The 23,993-nt window shown below is 46.7% G+C and overlaps 1 protein-coding gene across 2 annotated transcripts in view; it reads left to right on the forward strand.

Annotated features, from left to right (window-relative positions):
- The window catches only part of IGSF11 (immunoglobulin superfamily member 11), a 91,394-nt gene continuing 68,473 nt past the window's right edge, over window positions 1,073–23,993 (forward strand). Inside the window, exon 1 of one of the 2 annotated variants that reach the window (XM_021398174.1) lies at window positions 1,073–1,174. In XM_021398174.1, coding sequence (XP_021253849.1) covers window positions 1,096–1,174 — 79 coding nt within the window. In that variant the 5' untranslated portion in view covers window positions 1,073–1,095. The remainder of the gene's footprint in view (window positions 1,175–23,993) is intronic. The other variant, XM_021398155.1, reaches the window with a different exon arrangement.

The following is a 23,993-nucleotide window of genomic DNA, read 5'->3' on the forward strand; positions in this document are numbered from 1 at the left end:
CTTGTCTTCTTCACTCCCAAGCGCATCTTCCCCTTTCTTGATCACAGGGTGGCCGTATAAAAGGTCAATTTGGCTTCTGAGTAGGAGGGCCAGCTGGACACAAGGTTGTTGCCAGCGCCTCAAGCTGGGAAGGAGATGTGGAGAAGCTGCAGGAAGGAAACCTTGGGTAGTGGAATGAAGCAGTTGTGTCCTGTGCTGAATTGCTGGCGGGTTTTCCTGTTTTCTCAATGCGAAATGAACGTGGTGAGACTCAGGCAGGGAGCTCGGCATGTGCAAGGTGAACTCTCTGCCTTGATCCTCTTTCCCAGACAGTGCCTAGAATGCTGGGTTTTGATTGTCTGGTTTTCCATGTAGCCTCAAGGACTGCAGTTAAGCTCATGACCCCGCGTGACACAACTTCTTGGTGGTTCTTGTGTTGTGCAGTGTTGCTGGGCCCCAACTCCAACAACTGCCTCATTCCTTTTGGAAATAGTGTGGATTCATTCTTAGGGGTTTTAAACGCTCGTGTCCTCCAGGCTCTTGCACACTGATGTCGAGGTGTCCCATACCTTTAAACAACAAGCCAGCAGCACTCACACCGGGCGCTGCAGCAGCGCCGGGTCCCGCACAGCCCATCCCAAACCATTCGCGGTGCTCTGCCTCTCTCCATCCCCGCAGCTGCTCCTGGAGAGGAGAAGCCCCGCACTGCAGCGCTGACCCGGAGGAGCCGCCGGGCCGCCACCGAGCGCCGGGCAGATGGCCGCGGGGCCCCGCAGCAGCCGCCGGCCGGGCGGGGCGAGCCGGAGGCAGAGCCGGGGGGCGGCGGGATGCCTGGCGGCGCGGCGCGGCTCGGCGCGGTGCGGGGGGTGAGAGCCGCAGCCCCGGCTGCGGGGGCGGCTCGGGGCCGCCAGGCTGCGCTCTCGGGCCGGCCGCGGCGCCTGGCGCTGTCCCCGGGCGGCCGGGGCTGGGGCACGGCGGAGCCCGGCCGCGAGCGGGCGGTCCCGGGACGGCGGCGGCGGCGGCTGCACCTGCGGCGGCGGGGGAAGGCAGGGCTCGACGCCCGCCGTGCCCGGAGGCGGGAGCCCGCGGCCCGCTGCTCCCCTCGGCCGGCCCGGCATGACGCTGCGGCGGCGCCCCGGAGGCGGCGGCGGGCGCTGGGTGCCGGCCGCTCTGGCCGCGCTCCTGGCCCTGCGAGGTGAGTGCGGGAGCGGCGGGGAGCCCGGCGGGGAGCGGCGGCAACTCGCAGGGAGCGCGGGGCGCGGGGAAGGGAGCGCCGCTGCCCCCGCCCGGGGATGCGGGGTCTCGGGGGGCCGGCGGGGAAGTTTTGGTGGCGGTCCCGCCGGTGATGCTCGGGAATGCGGCGGCGGGGAGCGCTCTGCGGGCTGGCTGCTCCGCTCCTCTCGCTGCCTCTCCTGCACCATCGCTTTTACTACCGTCGTTTAGTACTAGTGGGTTTTTCTTACGGTGCTGTGAAACTTGCTGTAAACTGTCTGGGCTTCACAGGCGCTCGGCTGGCAGGGCCTAGCCGGGCAGCAGGCTCACCTGGGTGCCAAACTCCGATCCGTCCCTCAGGCCCCGAGGCGGCAGGGAACTTTGCACGGAGATGCCGCCGGGCTGCCCGGGGAACCGAGTGCCCCGGGGCTCGGCGCCTCCCCGGCATCTGCTTCCTCAGCTCCGAGTGCCCAGCTGTAAGGATGTGGGGAGACCCAGCTCTCCCCATCCAACTCAGACCTTGCTCAGTGAGTTGTGCCAGGGTCCTCAGTGAGGAGAGGGGACAAATGGCATGTGAGATATGTCCCTCACGCAGCTCAGTACATTGCTGAGAGCACCCAGAGACGCTGCAGTAAGGGTGACAGGAGAACCTGCAAAGTGTGGAGCCTTCAGACTCATCTGTTGATGCCTTGTTTCAAGTAATGCCAAACTTCAAAGCAGGCCTACGCATTTATGTCTCGTGGAGGTCTACAAAGTCATTTTCTTAAGGTCTACTCAGGTCCAGTAAGTCACTTTGTGGAGGCCAGCCTGGCAGTGAGCAGAGCACAGCTTGGCCAGGCCAGCTGGGTGCTGCTGGCCCCCTCTGCAGCTGGAACAGCAGGCATCCTGCTGCAAGGGGCCCCGAGAGAGCGGGAGGACGGGAGGGAACGATGGGATCTCCCAAGAGAGCACTGGGGACATCTCAGCAAAGGCTGGGCAGGACTTCTGGCAGCCTGTGTTGGGATGGAGGTGACTGCTGGGGCTGCTGTGCCTGGCCCTGACAACCCTGCAGGGAGCATCGATCAGGCTGTGCCCCACTGGCCAGGCACAGCGAGAAGCCAGCCTGGTGGCCAGCAGGGTGGGCTTCTCACAAGTGCCTCAGTCCTGAAAGCATGCTGAGACCCACTCTCCGAAACCAGTTAGGAGTTGCATGCGTTAACTGGAAACTTCACCTGCTGACTTCAAATAGATGAATTATGGAAGAAAAAAGAGTTTATTCACCTTTAATTAAACTAAACAATCATGACTCTTTCACGCTTCATCCGCTCTCTTTCCTTTTTTGTACTTTCTTGGTTTTAAAAGCGTGTGTTCACTTTCAGGTCCTCAATATTGCATTTATTTATTTTTTTTTAACCGCAGACATGGCAAAGATTGAACTAAAAAGCTACTGTACCTCTGCAGTGACAAGCATATAAGTGATAAAGTGTTACTGTTGATGTTCTACCTCCGCAGGAACATCCAGTAGTAACCAGACCTGAGGGTGAAACTACAGGGGCATTTGATTATCTCTTTAGAAAAAAATATTGACTAAATATTTAATTTTCTCTTTTTTTGGCAGAGGGCATGTGGGGACAATGACAGTAGAAATAACTAAGCACAGAAACATACCTTTCATAAAGTAGTTATTTACGCCAGCATCGTGCTTTTTCTTGCAGTTTCTTTTAAGACTTGAAAATGACTTGAGCGAACCACCTGTGTCTCAAGATTGTTTTTAATTTTTCTCTAAGGAATAGTCTCCAGAAGATGGTGGTAGATGAAAATAACTATGGTACGCTGTCACTTCTGTGTTACACAACAGAAGTATGGTCGTATTTTTGGTTTTGGATTTGAAAATAAAATCCTGATAGGCATAAGCAACAGACATAGACTGTGCGAGCTCGAATAAAATTGGCAGAGATTCTTCTGAATAACATTTGTAGAAGATGAGTGTGTGTATTTTTGCTCTGAGCTGCAGACTGGTTAGGAAGAGCGATTTTCCGTTTTTGAGGCATTAGGTTGGTTTTAAGGATAGAGGAGAAGAATAGGGTAGGATCCTGTGCAAAGAGACACCCCAATCACAGGCAGAAGGCTTTGAAGTTGAAGTATCGGGAACTGCAAGAGTGTATCATCACAAGAAATACTTAACGCCAACAAGTGAAAAGTGGCTGCAAGGGAAGGTCTGCGGAGGTCGTTTTATTCTCACACAGTCAGACTTTGTAGTGAAACGTCAATCAAATATTATAGCCCCATTTGCTTATGTTGTTTTGTAATTTGTAAAACAGCGATGATTCTTTTCAACTGGAGCTAGATGACTGCCTTTGTTGGGCTTCTTATATTCATCTTCAGTGTTCCTGGGGCAGGGGCAGTGTCTTTGTTTTCCCTCTAAAGCATTATGAACATAATAACTTTTGTGAAAATAATACTTTTCAGGCTTCCCAGGGAAGTTTATGGAAAGATAGGAGGGAACTCTGTTTAGGGCTTTGAAACCAACCCTGCGACTGCAAATCAATCCCGCTCCATCACCAGAAATAGCCTACTGCACATTTTCTGATGTGTTAGAAATCACACATCGGGTACAGCTAAGCTGCAGAAACAACTTTTGATTTATTTTGTGCATGGTGTTTGGATCCTGTGACAAAGTATTGCAACAGGTGAGATGTCAGCATGTCATGGCACGTTGCAGCTGGATCTTGCAAGTTTGGGGATTGAGTGTATGAGCCTGGTAGCAATGCCACAACACAACATCTGCTCTGCAACTTCTCACACAGGCCAGTCTTTCTGGTCCCCATGTGAAGACCCCTTCCTGCACACTGGGTTTATCCCAGCTGAAGCTGTGTGTTGAAGTTCTGGCTTTGCAGCACCATTTTGTTAGCCCATATATTCTTCCCAACCCTATACCAGGTCTGCAGTCCCAGCAAGAGAGGACTGTGGCAGTGCCTTTCTTTTCCATGCTGATGCATTTTTGGAACAGATTGCCATTGGTGTCAAGCTGTGTGGTTTTGTGACATGTAGATAAATCATTTTGCTCACGACCTGACCTTGGTCCCCAGCGGCAGGCACAGATGCATTAACTACCTCTTGCATCTCTAATGCAGGCATCTTACCCTTATTTTGGAAACTATTATTAGATGGTATTTTTTGTTGCTTGTAGTGTTGTTGTTTTTTTTAATCTCTCTTTCTTCAGTATTGCCTAAAGTCCAATTTTCTTCTGTAAGATTCTGTTCTCTGAGGGATCTTGAAGTGTCTCAAGAATGGCTATCTTTAGCTGCTCACTGGTAATATGGGTATAGAAGGTATGGTATAAACAACTCATTAGGAAACTTTGAAATCTTCTATTCTGCCTCTATGGAGCAGATGAGTTTGTATTATGCTACCAGCAGCAGAGAAGGAGAAAGCAAGGCTCAGAGAGGCTTCATGACCCACTGAAGGTCAGAGGATGCTGGTAGTCCTCAGTACCTTGGTCCAAATGGTAACCACAGGAGAATGCTTATATTTATGCACCAGGTTAAGCCATACTGTAATGGCATTCTTCAGGGATGCTCACAACTACACTGGTGAGTCACCTATATTTAGCAGGATGCTACTATCATTGTGCTTTTTAAGTAAAGTGCTTTTAACACAGTTTATTTCAAGGGGAAGTGCATGCTCTGAAAATCTGTTCTTTGTAGTTTTCTCCTTGTCGAGCATTAATGCTACTTTCCCTTTGTGAATGTTCAGTGAGAAATTCAGCTCCTGGTTGTTTAACAGACAGTAGTGTAACAAAGACTATTCCCTTGTTAATACTACCTTGTGTTTGCACAGTCATTTATAAGCATTAACTAATTGAGAGACTCTGAATGTATTTTGTTAGCGCAGTCGGTTTGATTTATGGCTTGGAAAAGCTGAAGTGTGCAGAGATGAAGTTGTTTGCTTGCTGTCACGTAGGACATCTGCCCTGCTCTCCTTTAGAGAAGTCACAGTTACTGGGCACCTGATCGCATACCACCTCACTTTTCTCTCACAAATGTTTCTCATCTTAAGCATCAGAGAGAGAGAACACTTTTATTAATTATGCACGGCAAACTATTTCTCCCCATATTTGCTGTCAGCTCTTTGGTTTTGGAGGTCACTTGTGTCCATTCCAGCATCCGCTTTCACTTTTTTTGCTTTTGCTGCTTGAGCTGGGCTAAGGACAAATGATCTGCTTCGTCAGGATTGAGGGGTTAGGCTTCATTTTGGATAGAAATAGAAATTAAATGCTTTGACATTTCTGAAAGGAAATTTCTGAGAGGAATCTCATTTTAGGTCAACCAGCATTGTGCTTCTCTGTGGAACTGTACTGTTATGATACCAGAAAAAAAAAAAACCAAAACCCAACCCTAACCGAAAGGTATTTTGATGTGAAAAGTCAAGCTTTTTCATCTCAAAAAAGCTTGAGGTGGTTGCTTACATATTTCTGGCAATTCTTCCTGATTTTCTTTTGAAACACCATTTTGATTTTACAAAGCGTTGCAAGTGAGATAAGGTTTGGTTTAGTGGAAGTATCCGCAGTAAAAACTGAAGTTGTTCCTATTTTTTATTTCTTCAGCACATCTATAAACAGCAGTGCTAAAACCCAACTTGCAGCTTTTGGTGGTATCTGTGCACAATTCCTGCCCATTTTTTTAAAATTTCTTGGCACACACATGCAAAAACTACATGCACGTACCTGGCATTGCCTATGTCCTTCCCTTATCCGCTGCACTGCAGGACACTATTTGCACCAAAAAATCGCGATGCGAGTATGAGATAAGACAATTTTGTATTTAGGAAATGCAGCCCCCTTGCTGATCAGGGCCAGCAGGTGACACTCAGCCTCCTATTACTTGTGCATGCACTGAGCCACAACTCTCCTCCTGGCAGCACAGCAGCACTTGTGCCTCTGCATACCTGTGTGTAGTTACTTGCAAGACAAATTTCTGCATTAGAGAGATCTAATCACTTGTTTAGGGATAAAATCTTGTGCATTTGTTTTTTCTCATATCCCCACAAGCCAGCCCAGCTACAGGAACATGAATCAGATTGCATTTCACAAGCATCAGCAGGGAAAAGCTGATGTATGAACTCCACCGGGTTACATCCCGGCTTCGGTCTTCTTCAAAATGCAGAAGGCAGGAATGTAATTTCAGAGAGTGAACATTTCCAATCTGCGTGCATTTCTGCAGGCAGCTCACAGTGGCTCTGGGTTGGGTCACATCACTGGTCTGCAGAGCCATGCCAGCACTGGATGCTTCTAAGGGGAAGCAGAACCCCTGCAGTGAGCAGCTGGTGCCAGATGGGAATGAAACGCCCATCTCCCTTCCTGTTCTCCCTCCACAGGACCGCAGACCTGCGCCCTTGCCTGGAGCTGGGATAGCCCAGAGCTCAGTCCCGTGTCGGGCACAGGCTGTGGGTGGGCGATGGGGATCTAGCTCTTCCCCTGCCTGGCATCTATTAGCGGCCTCTGCCAGCAGTAAGTGGGTTGAGATGCACTCTCTGCATGCCCACTGGGGAGATTACTTCCTAATCCTTGTTAATTAGAAGTTGGCTAATGCCTGGGAGCTTGAGGGTGGAGTGCTGCTGTGAGCTTTTCTTTTCCTTTTTTTAATTTTGTTTTGTTTTTCTTTTCCTCTTTTCATTCTACCTGACATATCTGTGGGTACTCCTAGTAGCCTTATCAATGCTCAGGCCTCTGTGATTTTTGCTAAGCTCTTGACTTTACTGCTAAAGGGAACCACCTTCCCAGGGAGGTGGTTGAGTGACCATCCCTGAATGTGTTTAAAAACTGTTTGGATGTGGTGCTCAGGGTCATGATTTAGAGGTGGATCGTTAGGGTAGTATGGTTAGGTTGCGGTTGGACTTGATGATCTTGAAGGTCTTTTCCAACCTGAGCAATTCTATGATTCTATGATTCTATAACATGGGCTAATCATTCCTGGTGGTTAATTATGGGCTGTGCTTGGAATAAGTAGGGGAAATTTTAAAAAGGAAAGGAAAATTTTAATTTTTTCTCTGGACCTGGACACATTCCCTGCTCTTCAGTTGTATTGAGCAACCTTTTGTCTTTCTCTCAAAACAACAACAACAATAACAACAAAAACAAACATAGAAACACCAGTTTCACTTCTGTTAACTTGCCTCAGTTTTAACTGTGCTTGATCAGCCAGTGTTATGTACTGATGAATGAGGAAACCTTTCTATGTCCTATGTGTTTTCAGGTGTGCCACCCACAACTAACAACAGCAATCTCTGTATTTTAATGTTTCCATCATACTTTTCTGCCCGTCCCCTTCGACATCCTACAGCCTACTTGCTTTTTGACCACCGCTGTCTGCTGAACAGATGTTTTCACTGAGCTGTTCACAGTGATACCAAAGATATTTTGCTCAAGTGATTACAGTTGAATTAGAGCCCCGTGGTAGACGGGCAGTTCAGATTATTCTCCCAAGTTTGTATTACTGTCAGCTGGATAATGCTGAATTTCATCTCGCATCGTGCTGCCCACTTGCCTAGCTTTGTCAGATCCCTTGGAAGTCTCTCCCAATCTTCTTTCATCTCAGCCAACTTGCCGGCTCTCTTCCAGATATTAAGGAATAGATTAAACCCATCCTGCAGCCCAGAGGAGACCTAGGGGTAATCCCTTGTAATCGGGGCCAGGGCAGGGGCAGGGGGAGAGCCTGGCACCAGGCGGTGGGGCAGCAGCTTTGGATGGATGGAGAGTCAATCACTTAGTCCTCTCCTTTTCTTCTCACAATTTCAATGGTTTGAAGGGGTACAAGTTCTCATGTGCAGAGACTGAGCTGTTTTGTCTCCTGTTGTGTGCTTTTAGGGTCTTTAGCCTCTAAGTGTCCTGGGATTGGCTGTTCGTGGTCCTAGCGCTCTTCACAATCCTAGAATCATTAAGGTTGGAAAGACTGCTAAGATCAGTAAGTCCAACCATCGAACCATTTAAGAATTCCAACCATGTAAGATGTTGCAAAACTATAGTCTGCTGTGACATTTTGCACATGTTGCTGATGTCACATTTTTGGGGTGTTTTTCTTTGACTTTGTTGTTTCTTTGACTTTGTTGTTTCTTTGCTCCCTCCTCACACTGTGCAGTAGATATCTGCTTCCTGATCAGTGAATGCAGATTGCTGTGGTGTGATTTGTTCTTTAGGTAACTTTTCTTCCCTCTTCAGCCATGGTCATGCAGATGGATCTGTGCTCTACTCACCTTACAATTTGATGCCTCTATCCTTTTGCCCATGCTGGATTTCCAGGTGGTGACATTACTTTGTGATGAATTCTGCAGACTGAGATGTGTGGAACTTTCTAACTATTGATTAGTATAGTTATTTTTGACATTTCCTGCACTATATTAAATATTTGTTGCATTGTTTTGTGGGGAATCTGCTTACATAGCTGAGTGTGTGCTTGGGCACTGCTATCTGATGGAGTTTGTTGTCTGAATGCCTCCACTAGTTGTGGAGCTGCTGGGCTGCATGCCTGCTTGGCTTTCTGGCCGTATGTTGGGAGCTGGGAGCCACGAGAGTTTGGGAGGACCTTGGCTACTTGGCAGGGCAACAGCATAGCCCCAGTCTGCCTGCAGAACTGCTGCGTCCTTGCCTTGTCAAGGGCAGCCCTTCCTCCTGCCCCTTGGACAGCTGGCATGCCCCAGGCCCTATCACAGGACTCATCAACACCATCCCTTCCCATGCAGAGCTCTGTGTTAGCTTACTAACTTTTGCTGTGCTTTTTTCATCCCTTTATCGACACAATGGGTACAAATTGGGTGGAATTCCCCAACCCACCCTGGTCCCCATCCCTCTAGCACTCCAGCCCCAAGTCAGGTGTCTCCACAGGTAAGAGGGGTATGCTTTGGCATCCCACCGACTCTCCTGATAGCCCTCCAGGCAGCAGTCAGCACTTTGTGGGACTAATTGCCAGGAGGTGCCAGTGAGGTGCTGAGTCAGAGCGAGGTGTGCTTGCCAAGTCACTGCAGCAGAAGGAGCCCGCTCGCCTGGCGTGGAGGAAAGCCAATGGACAGTGGGTTTCCTGGCTGCCTTTTGGGCCTCTTTCTCTCATTTCCTGAGGCTGTGATTCAGCAGCAGCGATGCTATGCAAGAAAGGGAGAACCTAGGCACTGGTGGGTGGGGGGCTTTTCTGTTTGCTTTTTTGTTTTTCCCTTTTTCCTTGGTTTGGCTGTGAGCACTGGGGACCAGGGGATGTGGGCTCTATTCCCACATGCCACCGAGTTTCTGCTCCTGTTTCCATGCTCTGTGCAGTGCTTTGTGTTGGTGGAAAGAGTAGAAAGGAAATGTTGGTGTGCAGGTACAAGTGAACACGTGGCACCCTCAGATACACAAGGGTAACAGTATGGGAAGCTGAAAGGGCTGCAAAATAAAATGAATGAGGGATGTTTTGTCTTGTCCTTCTTGTGCTGCAACCTGTTTGTTGGTGTTTAGGGTGTTGAAGGGAGGAATCTGACATGCAGGAAGATGAGAGCATGTCCCATATATACTTCTAGCACCTGATGGACCATACTTGTGAGAGCTTTGTCATTTATGTTTGGCCTACTTGAGCGCTGCTGGCATTAGTATTATAGCAAGGCTGAATCTGTCCTCAAGGCTCCTGGCCTCTCCTTTGCTGTAGGCTGACTTGGGATGTCGTTCATCTCCCCCTCCGCAGCACAGGATACCATTCTCCCGCCTCAGACAAAAGTCACTAATTGCTTGCACAATGGTCTAAATATATGCATGTTTGGTGAATGCTGCCTTTGTAGGAACGGTATATTATTTTTGCTTTGAATAACTACTTTGTAGAAGGAGATGAAGAGCACAAAGAAGGAGGTCGGCATGTTTTTCCGAACCTTTCATAGCTGCATTGCTCTCCACCCACTCACATTTTTACTGCTCAGTTTTGCATGACCTTCCTCTTCACTGATTTAGGCAGCAGCCATGCTGTTTAGATCATTGGATCCTCAATGGGATAACTGAGGCCCAGAGACATAAAGCACCTCACCCACCATCCTGCAAGGCTGCTGTGGCCAGAACTCGTCTTCTGCCATTTTGAAGGTTATGTTCATTGCTCAAGGAAACCTATCTGGCCAATTCCAGCGCCTTCCTTTGTATCCACTCTCTACTCTGATTTTACTATGGAAATGGAAAAAAAACATAAGGCTCTGCCTGTTACAGCTGAGACTTTCTGGAATACCTGTGGGAATTAAGCACTCAGTTCCCTCACGTTCCATTCAAAAAGCTGACGTGGATTTATGTTGAAAATAAGCCAGGAGAGGAAGCGGCCCTGTGATTTCTCATGTCAGCAGTGCCATAGTTATGCTGGTATTTGAGGTAGTGAATGCCATGGCAAAGCTCATTTAGCTTTTAAGGTCTATGGATCAGGAGCTGCAGATGGAGTCTTCAAGAGGGATCTGATGAAAGCGGAGGCCATGCTCTGCCTCTTTGTTGAAGGTCTTTTAAAATGGAAAATACTAGTGTGCTGTGTGGGGGCTTGGTAAATGACCCTGACATCCACTGAGCCCTCTACAAATCAGTGCAGGATAATGAAGAATATTTAGATCAGGTATTATGAAGAAGTTCTTAACTCAGGGGGTGGTGAGGCACTGGAACAAGCTTCCCAGAGAGGCTGTGGATGCCTCATCCCTGGAGGTGTTCAAGGCTAGGCTAGATGGGATCCTGGGCCGTCTGATCTAGGGGATGGCAACCATGCCCATGGCAGGAGGCTGGAACTGGATGAGCTTAAAGGTCCCTTCCAACCCAAACCATTTTACAATTCTGTGAAGTAATGCAAGACCAACCTTGCTGGCATTTCAAAGGAGTAAACATGAATGAATGAGGCATGGTTTTTAACTGCAATGTGTGGCCAACAGCAGTGATAGCATTGGCTTTGGAGACAGTCAGGAGGTTATTTTGACAACTGCAGGAGCCCTTTTTCACTCTCTTCCTCCATAACCAAATAACCACAGTTTGCATCAGTTTTCTGCAAACACAGAAACTCAGTGACAATCATCACCATCTTAATTAAAAGTAAACAAATATGGTATTAAAAAAAAAATAAGACAACTGCTGAGAGACCAAACAAGTAGCAGAATGTCTGTCACTTAGAAGAAGTCGTGACAAAAACAAGCTGAAAAAACTGTCTTTATCCTTGGTTATATGTGAGAAACCCTCCTGGGAGGGTTTCTTTTTATGGCTAAAAATAATTGCAGGCTGTATTTGATGCCTCTTTCTGGAATGCCTTTCTCTGTCTCTCAGTGCATGCTGTGATGCCTCATGGTTCGTGGCTCTCTCCTCCATGTCAAATGAAAGGGATCTCCTCCCTCCATTTGGCAGATAGGGAAGCTGAGGCAGAACCTGCAAAGCCCCGTGATCTGTTCTCCTCTGTGAATTTACATGAAATGGGCCCAAACTATGGAAATCTCATGAAATCAGCCAACTGTACAAGTTTTCTATTAGTTTGGGTCTTGTTCTGAGGGCAGCTGGGATCTTTCTGTCATCTTTGAGAAATTATCCAGCCTTGGTCAAAATCAAACCACAATCTAAAATCAGACCAGGTTTCCTTAGCCAGGCTTTTAAAGCAAAAACGTATTACACTCAAAGTACATTACAGACAAAAGGCTGTCTTAATGCAATAATATAACTGGACAGTCAAAATGGAGCAGCACTGGGAGATGCATAAGTTAATGATGCCTTGTTACGTATCCTGTATCTTTAATGTCATGAATTTTATAGTCTAAGTGGTAGTAAGATTAGAGATAGGTGAATAATTTATAGCCAATAATTTATTTAATGAATTCCTCTTCCATTTCTGTTTGCAAATTGTTTGTGAACATCCTGTGGTTTCTTCCTCTTTTGCTTATTTGAAATTACTTACTGAATAGCTTCTACAAATGGTATTTGACACACCACATGCTAATGAGCAGGGTTTTTCCTCTTTTCTATTGGGGTCAGCAGTATTTCAGCTTCAGGTTTGGTTACTTGGCACTGATCCAGAGCAAAAGTTCATGCCATACTATTTCACCAACCTGACATCTTGAAAGTAATGGTTAGAATTAAGCTTCTTCTGAATGGTATGAAGAATTAGTTATTACTTTTTAATAATTAGTCAGATTATCGGTGTGGATAATCAGTTTCAGACTTCACTTTTGCCAGCATGAGCTAAAATTGCTTAAAATGTGTTACTTCCTTGTACATTCACGTCACCAGATTAGAATAGTTGCAGAAATGAACAGAAAGATATAGGGTCCGCAGTCAGCAGAGTGCTGTGCATATGCTTGACTTCAGGCATATTTTTGAGTAGATGCGTAAGTGGTAGAATGGTAAATGATGAACTTCAGCATATATTTAAGTGGCTCGCTGAATTAAGGTCCAAAAATATAGACCCAAGCAAATTTATCTTTCATGAAAGTGACTGTTTGAGAGAATTTTGTTTTGTTTTGTTTCCTCAGCTGCAGTTATGGGGTAGTGCATTTTTGGATGGTAGGAGGAGGTGAGAATATAAATATTGCACAGGCTTGCAGTATTCCTCTACTCATCAAATACAAGACAGTTCACCTGAAGTTTCCCTTTTGTGCTATTCTATGCTTTTTCCCCGTAAACACTGGGGGAATTAACATGAAGAATTGGAAAAAAAAGCAGCTGTTAGTCTTACTTCCATCTTTATTTCTTCATCTCTTGAGATTTCTCAGATTTTACAATCTTTTCCATGTGCTTTTATTGGATTATTATCTCTCTCAAAAAAAATGACTTGACAAATGTTAAATAATGCTTGAGAAGAAATGACCCTCACAGAAAGGAGAACTTTCTCGAGGTCTGCGAGGAATAGCTGTGAGTTACATTAGCATTTTAAAAGGCTGTAATAAGAATAGAAAGCAGGAAAGCTTTGCATTTTTCTGTGCATCTGTTGAAGGCTACATGTTGTGGAAAAGCAGCTTCTGATGGTATGTGATGTACCCTTCAGCTCTGTAACGCAGGTGTTGTTTTGTGAGAGGTACACCTAAGTGATTCATTTTGTGGGTTTGCAAACCGGTGAGACCTCATCTCTCTCGTTTGTGCTTTCAGGCTGACCTGTGTGAGGTCTCTTATGTCTAAAGGAGGGTTGAGCATGGCCCAGTCTTTTCATCCCGGCAGCAAATATCTCACATTATGGAAAGAAAGGTGGCTCGGGTTGGTGTGGTCTGGGAAGCTGAGAAGAGAAAAAGTCATCTCTGGGTGATGGGTGGTGTGTGGGAGGCGGCTGCACAGGTCGGCAGTGACTTTGGGGTAGGGAAGGGCGATTGTTCCTGCTGACTTGCAAGAGCTAAAATGAGCTCTTTGGAGCAGACTTCAAGGAGCACGGTGTTGTTTCTTGCACTTAGACAGTGGGCTTAATCAGAAATGCCACCAATTCATGCTCTGTACCAAATGCTAAACCTTACATATCCCAAGGACAATCTTGCAAAAAGTGGTCATTAGCGTCCATCAGCTCCTTGTGTGCAAGACAATTACAGGACATATATGAAAAGGGTTCTTTCCAAGGGAAAGATTTCAGACCTCTGGACATATTTATTGCCTGTTAGGTGATGACTTAAATCCCAGTCTTGCACCCATGGAGATCGGCAGGACAGCTTGATCTTTTTGGGGCTGGGAAGGTAAGGGAGCATTTGCAGGGCAGAAAGGAGGAGCACCAGGAATGCATGCTGTAGGGAGTGCTGGGCAGCCTCTGGGCTGGTATGTTTCCCCATCCATATTCCTACTTATTAGTCTGTGCTCCTTGCTGCCTGTTGTTCTGTTGTGTGGCCCCAGTTCAAAATCTAGGGAGGGCACTGCAAGGAAAAGCTGGTGGTGCAATTCTGGATTTTGTTCCAGCCTTCTTCCCTGATCCTTGTAGGGCTTTTAGCACATTCATTGTATATAATTTACCCAGGCTTACTCTCTTGCACCATTAATAATCCTAGTGGTTTGTTATAAAATTAAAAAGCAATCACCTGTACCAAATAAGATAAACAACAAATGGTCCCAGTGGACTGCGACATGTCCTTACACAGTATGTGGATGTCTTTAGCAGCAGAATTATCAGCACTGCATGAGGTGTACAGAGGCAGGGACACTATATCCTATAAGGGCACTCATATCTATGACACAAAAAGCATCAGGAGATTGCTGGAGGCCACTGGATCCTTGTTATTTGGGAACCAGAGTCTGATCAGCTGAGGAAGGTGGGAGATCAAAGGCCACTTCTGAATTTACGTTGGGCTCACTTGTAAATAATCTTGGAATGAAAATGGCCAAAGAAGCAGGCTGGAAAGGAAATATGGCCGCATCTTCATCCAGTGGCTAGTGCCACTGACAGGGAGTTGGCATCTCAAAGAAGTTTGGCTACATGTGGAGAGATCTCCCAAAAGGAGGATGCATAGAGGGGAGGCTGCCTTCCTAAAACTGACCTTTCCGGAGGACTAAGGTGTGTCTTACCTTGTCTTCTGCCTCTCTGTGTTGCTCTCTTCAGTGTTATGATCATGGGTTAATAGTAACAACAAAATAATAACAACAATAATTATTGTTATTAACTGTTTTACACTTCCTTCAGAAGGATCCTCGTTGTGCAGACTAGTTCTGCAGTGACTCCTATGGGAGGGTGCACAGTTTCAGACCTAACTGGCCATGGCCGTACATCGAGATGTCTGTGTGGCTGTCACAGTCAGCCAGGACAAGTTGAAACAGGCAAAAGGAAAGAAAATAGACAAATTTCCGCATCCACAGCAGCTGGAGTGAACGTCAAACAGATGGGCTCTTCCACCCCGATTATCCTAACCACCTAAATATAGAAATACGGGCTTTTTTTTTTCTCCTCTTCTTCTTCTCCTCTATTTTTTTTTTTTTTTATAATTTTAAATTACCCGAGGGGGTGGTGTTAGCACACGCTAGGGCAGTGCTAACGAGTGCAAATAGAAGTCATCTGCTGACAGAGTCAGATCACGGCTTCTGCTCACGATTCTCCCCCCGCCCTGCCTGCTTGTACTTTTTCCAAGGGAAGCACATAGGCTGGCAGCAGCTGAAGCTGTCTCCTCTGTGGGGCTGGGGGACACATCTCAGTGCATGAGCAGACTCTTATTTCAAATGCTGACTGTGGCTATGCAGGCACGCAGAGTAAAGAAGCACCAAGGAAAATGGGTAGGAAATGCATGCTCTCACCTACTCCTGCATGTAGTTTGGTAAGTAGATGGGGCAGAAATTCTGCAAGGAGGACTTCATAGCTATTTTTCTGGAGGTCCCCAGGATAAGAGAGATATGACACACTGGGAAAAGTCAAAGGAGGGGCCACCAAGGGACTGGAGCACCTGTCTTGTGAGGAGAGGCTGAGAGAGCTGGGGCTGTTTAGCCTGGAGAATAGGAGACTCGGGGAGTCCCATCATCACTGAAAAGAGATCGAAGGGATGACTGTTAGCAGCTGGCTGCGCCTGGGCGCTGTTGTCCTTTTTGTCCTGCAGCATTTGACACAGCTAAAGCAGCAGGAAGGCAGCATGCTGTGTTATTTTTGGGTTTCTTTTGCCCTACTGAGGGCTTGAGTAGGGAAACATTACTAGGGGGATTTCAAGTAGGGAAATACAGCACCTTGACAATGCTGTGTTTTCCATTCATCCTCCAGGTTACTCTTCTTTTGCTTTTTCTTGGCTTGGGACTGAATTTCATAACTGTTTCCAGGGTTTTATTCCCTGGCTGGCCATGGGAACAAGAGGAAGGGAGGAACAGCAGGAGGCAATGCCTACGGAACATAGAAGAGCAGTGTGAAGTGAGCATGAGGCCTTGTTTCTCATCTCTGCCCTGTTGGTTCCTGAGCCTTGTTCTCCCCAGCTCTAGGAAGGGAATAACGGTGGCTTGCTCCTAAGGATGCTGTCAGGGAAAAAAACTATGCTGATGCTAAGTCATTACTGCCACAGCCATGTTCTAAGATATACAACAAGAATAAAGGTTTGTAACAAAACTGCCCTGACCTAGGGCCCAGCCATGCAGAATACAATGTTTTTCCCTTGTCATTATGTACAAGGATGTGTTGTATTCTGTGGATGTATCTACACCAGCATCAGTGCAGATATACAAACAGACTACAAATAAAACTTCAGAGACTCTGCAAAGGAATTCTTTATCTTATGGGCTGCTCTCCATGTGCAGATAGTGCATTGTTTCTCAGAGCTTCCAGAGCTTGTTTTGCTTGTGTGCTCATGCTCTCCTGCAGAAACCCAAGCAGTCCTAACCTTAATCCCAGGTGCTGGTGCCATATGTATCCTTGGCTCCCACAGTATTTACATCTTCCTTGGAGGTCTCCCTTGTGAGGAAGGATTGGCAGCTGTTGTAGGTGGCTGCCCGGGGAAGATGTGGGGTTTTCACTTTGGAAGCAGCCCTCTAAGGATGGGTTCAGTCAACAGCTGGCAGGGTGGCAGGGCCATAGGAAATCCTGCCTTGGGGAAAGAGGGTGGAGCTGGTGAAATTCTGAAGGCTGCTGTGTGGAGAATTATTACTTCTGGTGTTTTCAGGGTAAAGTGCATTCTCTTGTCACCTTGAGCTCATGTAGTACAGTGTTGTCTAGTCCATGAAGTACCCAGATGCTACAGATACTGGGCAGCACAGCGGAAGACCTCAGCTGCCTTCCATGTATTTGCTTAGGATTCAGGATAAGTTCTCCCATATATGGCAAACAAGGGATCCCAGTGTAGAACACCTAATTAGCTTTGAAGAAGACGAGCTTTGGCAGGCTTTAGTCATCCTGATTCATGCTAGGATGTATGGCACCTGGCTGGCACAGCATTGGGTCACTCAAGCATCCCACTGCTACGCACTTGAGTGCTCCTGATGAGCAGCTGAGGGGTGCAGGAGCACCAGGCTGGCTCTGCACGCTGCTGCTTGGCAGAGCTGCCTTGCTTCAGCTTGCAGCCACGGTGCATCTGAGCGGTTTCTCATAGCTCCTTGGCTTCCTTCATGCTGCATGGAGCCAGATCTGCGGTAACTCTGGCAGAAACCACTGCCATATTTCTGCACCATGGTTAATCTGCAAGCAGGATAACAGCATTTTTGGATTTCAAAAGAATAATAATAATGCAATCAAGGAGGCTGGTTGTGCTGCTTGTCTTTAAGGATGCCTCATATTTTCAGTTCTCTTTTCTTTGTCTCAATTTCATTCTCAGCAAACAGGGTAAACAAGCTCCCTGACTACAACAGTAAGGGGCTTCAAATAGGACTGGATGGAGACTGGGGCTTATTATGAAGTGAGAGTAAAGGCTCATGAGAGTTATCGTAGAACTGCAGGAGAAATGCTGAGGTGGGCAGGGAATTCTGGAGATCAGAGCAGGCTGTCCAGGACCTTGTAAGGCTTGAAGGAGAGGGATGAGTCTTGGACTGGGCAGGCAAGCAGACCAGTATCTCATCCCAGAGGAGCTGGAAAACTAAGAGAATTTGTTTATGAAGGATGTGGGATGCTACAACACTGAGCACCCTAAAAAAGCCCAAAGGGACTCAGCAATTCTGTCTCCTGTCTGGGACTTGAAAGTATGCCACGAATCAAAGCTGCAGTCACCCGATAAGTGTAAAGTCAGTAGAACAGAAGATTAAATACATCCTCAGTGTCTGTCTGTCCTGGAGGTTGAAAGAAGCAGTAACAAACAAAAGTATGTGATTTTTGCTTTTATTTTTAGTACATGTTCAGCTCTATTTTAGCAGTGCCAGGGGATGTGGCATCTGGCACTGCTGCTTTTCTGGCAGCATCTGGGCTGAATACCTGAGCTGTGTTGATGCTTGGGTGATTCAACAGTTTGCCTTTAAATCACCTCGGTGAAAGCTGGAACGCATAAGCAGGCATTAAAAAAGAGATAATAGTTAATACATTATTATTTTGTTAATTTATTAATTATTATATTAGTAACAATAAACAACAATGGTTTCTTTAAATCCTTAGGTTTTAAATCTCTGCAAAGTAGATTGCATCTTTCATCCATTTCCTGCAGATAACATTATATTCCTGAAATTTCTCTTGTCAGTTTGCTGCAGAGTACTCACTGTTCTGGTGGTCATTCACTGCCTGTTTGAGGTTTGCTGGTGCCCCTATTAATAGAGAGGAGTTTTGGTGCAGGGGCCATCTAGCAAAACATATTGTGGCACTTATCCTGAATGCTATGGTACAAGCAGTTCATCATCATTTCTGGCAGCATGGCCAGAGCCTGTTCTGTGCTTCAGGATGAAAAATGGGAAGGAGAAGAAGAGAGAGCACTCTGGTGTAAAGAAAATGGCTTCAACTGATTTTGGAAATGTGGGAAGACGTGTGGGTTCAAAAGGGGTGAATGATGAATTCCTCAGGAGCAGCTCATGATGGGCAGCACCTATTTAATTACTTAAGTTAGGAAGAATGTCACCTGAGTCTTCAGCAGCAAGACTGGCCAAAACTGGTGGGCAAGCTCATGCATGATGTGCTACCAGCACTTCTAATCTGTATCCACAGCATCTGAGGAAAAGGAGCCATTGAGGAAAGGGAAGCTGCTTTCTTTGGCAGTGACCAGAAGATTCTCTTTGGGCATTAGCAGTCTTCCCTGCTTTTGTTTTTATTCAGAGGAGTGGAAAATAAGGACGAAATGGCTGGATGTGGTCTGTATTCTGCAGAAGTTCTCTAACCTGGCCTTTTGCAAGGCTAGATAGTGAGACTCTTGCCAGTTCAATTAGGCCAAATGCACCACACTAATGCCTAGTGCTGGACACCCATGTTCATACAGAGGCACACTGGGAAAGGTCCCCTCCTCTTTGTATACTTGAGCTGTTTTTTGGCATGCTGGCTAAAGCTTCCAGATGTGTTCCTGATGAAGGGGCTGAAGATGTTTGGTCCTGCTAATGAAGAGACTGGAAGATCCTGGGGAAATCAAGATACCTTTCCTTATGCCCTCAAACATGTGGAAATATCGGTGTGATTCACATGGAAATGACTCCCACTCCCTGAATTTCAGTCCCTGCCCTACAGTAATGTAGCAGACTTCTGTGTACAAGCTTTATTCAGTCTGTCCTTGCTTGCCTTGTTGCTCATAAGTCTTTTCACAGATAGGTTCAGTTGTGTAAGCTGGAGATGGCTACTCATTGCATGGGCATTCCTGGGAGCAAGCAAGGAAAGCTTCTATTTAGTTTTACCAGTCAGTTGTTCTCCAATTATATTGAGACCCAGCACCCTGTGATCGAGGTTATCAGTCTCAGTCAAGTGCTGGTTCAAGCAGTCTCTCTCAGAGGGAATTTATTTATTTTTCTTAAATCATTCACCAAGGGATTGTGACTCAAGAGTAAATCATTTTTAAATCGACTGTGAATGAAGTGTAAATAATTTTTAAAACCATGTATTATGAAGGAATCACAAACAGTAAAAAGGCTAAAATGGGCACTAGGCATTGCTTGGAGAATGACTGGATCACTCTCTCATGCGGAAATGAATAGCAACAGGAGAGCATCCTATACTCCCCGCCCCCCAGTCTCAGGTATTTTAGTTGTGTGGGGGTCACTTGAAAGTATGAAGGGAGGTGGGTGCCATGAGGAACCTCCAGACAGTGTCTCTTAATTCCTGGGGACAATACATATCTGGAGAGAGGCTTCATGGCTCTGCAGAGCACATTAGTCTTTCCCATCATGGAGGTATTGCTTTTTAATCAAAGCTCCTCCCTTCAGTGAGCTCTGGGAAGGCATCTTCTGTTTAGTCTGACTGTGGCATTTTTTGCAGTATCTTTTGGGTTAAAGAAAAGCCTTTCATACCTGCTGGGGGAGTTTGGAGACTGCCAGGTTTCTGGACAAATGAAGCCTTGCCTGTGTTTCTCCTATCTTTATTTCCAAATACGTGTTCCATTGTCTATGAGGTAGATAAGAAACAGAGGCAATTGGAAATGTTGGGAGCAATTACTTTCTAAAGCAAAGGGTGAAGGTGGGCAGCAGACACACACATACATTCAGTGGTTTCATTTGTGCCTTTGATTCTTGCTTTCTACTTTCCAATACCTCACCTGCTGATGACACAGGGGACTCCTGGCAAGCCCAATTAAAGAGCAGAGTGTAATGTAGCATTTCTTTTTTTCTTGCAGTCTATGATTATGTCCTGCAATATATGAACTTTCAAGTAACTCCTACCGAATTACTCTGAAACTACGTCCGTGTTATTCCATTACCAACACCAAAGGTGAATAAAAAACATTTTTTTGCTCCTGGCTGAGAAAGGAATGTACAAACTAAAGGTCATTCTTAGACTCTGTCTTTTCCCAGATTCCTGCACAGAGAAAGTGTGTTAGAAAGGGTATCTACTGTAGGCTCTTTTAAGAGGCATTTGAATCTCTTGCTTGAACCTGTGGCAATCTGGAGTTGTATTTTTCCTCTCTCATGTGTTCCTGACCCTGTAACGCCCGGTACGTGGTTTGATGGTCACCTCGAGACATGGAAATTGGGGGGAAATTGTGTCTCCCCATCCAGCTCCAGGATGAAGACTAGGATATCTGAACCTCAGTCATTGGGCTCCGTAGGGCAGCTGCTGTCTCCCAGGCTGTTGGGTGAGTACCTAGAATTAATTCAGACTGATGGCACCACAGGATAGCACAAGCACAGCTGTGAAATTAAAGCCACAGGTCGGCTTGTAGAATTTGCAATGATTGAAGTCATAATGTCTTCTCTTAATTAATTTAATTCAGGTTTAATTTATTGAGGGTTTGTCTTGATTTATTCCTTTGCTGTTCTGCTTGCTCAGATGGCTTGTGTGAAGAGCCACTGTGCATTCTCACAGCCTGGAAAGGTGTTTTGTCATCAGTAACCCACGCTCGATCATTACATCATTATTCCCATCCTCTCCCCTTGTTTTACCCCTCCACCAGGGGAAAAAAAAACAACAAAAACAAGTGAGAAGGAAGTGACGGATTCACAGTATCTACTGTTTGAAGAAGGAAGAGAAGTTTCTTAGGACTTGAAAACACCATGTGTTGCACAGGGTTATTTGCACCAGACCCATGCCAGGCGTACTACAAGCCCATGGGCCTAACTCCTTGGGGTTGTTATTTCTCCATGTGCCTTGTGCACTCAGCTTGGCCTTGTTTGTGTTTGTCATGTGCTTTTGTGATCTGTGATGAGATCCATGGGTGTATTGTGCATCCAGAATTACTTCTCACGTGGCTGGGCTCCCAAGCAATGCCCTGTGTTACTGAATTTGTTTCTCATGGGGCAGGGTGGCTAAGCAGTTACACCCAGTGCTTTACCTCATTAGGTTCCCTTTATGCCTCCACAAAGAGGTCTCTCACCTGCCACATTCCAGCTTCGGGAGAAAGCATCCACTCATGCAACATGTGTGCTGAAGTGTGTCCCTTCCTCCTTCTCCTCTGTCCTCTCCCCCATCCTTCCTCCTCTCTGAGGTCTCCTGTCGCCCTTGTTGTGTGGGAGAAGGCTGCACCACTCCTCCTTGCTGGGTGCAAGGCCTACATTTCCATTTCAATAGCCTTCTGCGGAGTCTTCCCCATACCCAGCCAGCAAACAAGGCACCCACTGTTCACGGATGGGATGTTCAGCCAGCCCTGACGGCCTCAATGCCGCTTTGTCAGCGCCTCCACTGAAAACCGGGGCACTGGGGACTCGCGGGGGGCTGGGGCTATGCTGCTGTCAGGCAGGCTCCAGGCCCTGGGCAACATGCCACTCATTTTAAGCAGCCCCAGCCTGTCTGTGCCTGGATCTTTGTGCTCCAGCCCAGGCTACTGTAGCTTGCATCTGGTTTTTGAACCGCGCGTCAGTGCCTTTCAGCATGCTCCGCTTGGCTACTGCGTGGTTTTCAGGCTGCCAAGTGTGTGGGGATGCTGTCCTGAGTCTGAGGGAGAAGCTGCACTTATTTCCCTCTCCCCTTCATTTTCATTATTTCCCAGGTTCCCTAGGGCAAGCGTGCAATGTACCCAAGGTTCTTGCCTCCTGAGTTCACACTGATGCCTCAGGTCAGAGGCAGAGCTGTGCCACATCCCTGGCACTCTGTTTTTTTTCTCTAGGAGAAGAGTTAAGGAACTCAGTGCTTGCTTTTGTTTTCCCCCAAATAGCTTCACATTAGTGACATTTAAATAAATTCTGCAGAGCAGGCGCAGAAGGGGCAGAAGCAGAGCTGGCTTCTCTGTGCTACTTCAGGAAGAGCCAGCTGGAGCATGGGGACGGTGATGAGTCCAGGTAGGCCTCTGCCAAGGGTGGCAGCAGCTGAGGCCGCTGAAACCAGTTACAGTGTGTTAAATCTCCAGTTCACAGGGGACAAATATGAGAAGCCTCCCTCTTCTGTCACCGTGCTGATAGGGAAGGGTAATGCTCGCTTCTGGTCACTTCTTACAGTTCAATTTAACTGTACCTTTATTCCTCTTTCATGGTTTTTCCACTCAGTGCTTCCCATTTGTCCTCTCGTGCTGAACTCTTGCAGCCCTGTTCTCCTTTAGCAGATGGAGGCATTAATTCAGGTGAGCTTAATCCTTCCACAGCAGGCAAATGGTGGAGGATGTGGAGGGCCTTGCCTCTTTTTCACCGCTCTCCTTCCACCACCAGCAACAGAGCAGGACTGGGGGTGGGAGGGTGGCCCTGAGGCCTGCAGATAGCATGGGACTTCTTCAGGTTGGTGAGGGAGGCCCGGAGCAGACTGACGACTGCTCATCTGCTGACTACAGAAGCACTGGAGGTCCAGTGTTTCCTCTTCTGGCTCTGAGGATATTCCTGGCACCTGGACACAAATAGGTGGAGACGTTGAGTAAATTGGTTGCAGTACCTTGGAGAGGTACCAAGTCACCTTCTGAGCTGGAAGGAAGCATAGCTGTGTGGTGGTCCCTCTTCTTGCTAGTAGTCCTCTGGCTGCCCCTCGCGGAGCTGGGAATCTTATTGCTCCCAGATTTCATAAACTCATGTCTTACTGAAAGGCTTTCTTATAGGGATGGCATCTGCCAGTACACTCTTAGCCTAGAGGAGGGGATTTCCAGTTGTTTATTTGGCAATGTTTTTTGTCCATGTGGCTTTATGATGGAGTGTTATCGCTACGCTCTGAAAAAAAGGAAGATGTTGTGGAGTTATTTAGGATGGTGGCTTTATTATGATATTATGGGAGGGGTTTGTCACATGAGAGGGCCAGCATTAAAGTATGTGGAAAACCACAGTCACACTTCCTTTATGAGTAAAGCCTTTCTTTTTGCTGTGAGGAAGGAAAATGGAATAGAAAACAAGCTGAATTAAAAATGTTCGTGAATCAGTGCTTGCAGCAGCATGGGTTGGGGAAGCTGTGCACTCAGTGCTGTTTGGGGCTATATAGGCTGGTGCACTATTATGCTCAGCACTTCAATGGGGTTATGATAGCTGTGGGCACATTCAGGGAGCTTTGTTGGTGCTCAGAGCCCTGCAGGATCTGCCCCTATATTACCTATATATGAATATTGTCATCTTATGGAGCACAAGAGGCCCAGAGGAAAGCGGCTGAATCCCGCTGGAATTCTTAGGCTCCTGTGACACTTTTCATTATGAAAATTTTGGGTAAGTTTTAACACAACCAACAGATTTTCTTTTGAAGTGTTCATACGTCTATGGAGTGCATAAACCGCAGGAGGGAACCATCTTCCGATATAGTTGCATTTAAACTCTATGTTGCCCCTTACTGAGTCTGTGCTGGTGAAACTCATTCAAGCTGGGCAGCTCCAGCTATACATAACTGGTAATACACGACTGAGCCAATCCTTTATCTTTTTTAATAACAGAGGTTGTGGGGAATCCAGGGCAAGAAAAATACAGATACTTCTGGTACCTTAACATTAATGTCTCA

Source organism: Numida meleagris, chromosome 1 (assembly GCF_002078875.1).
Source record: "Numida meleagris isolate 19003 breed g44 Domestic line chromosome 1, NumMel1.0, whole genome shotgun sequence".
Taxonomy (NCBI): Eukaryota; Metazoa; Chordata; class Aves; order Galliformes; family Numididae; genus Numida; species Numida meleagris.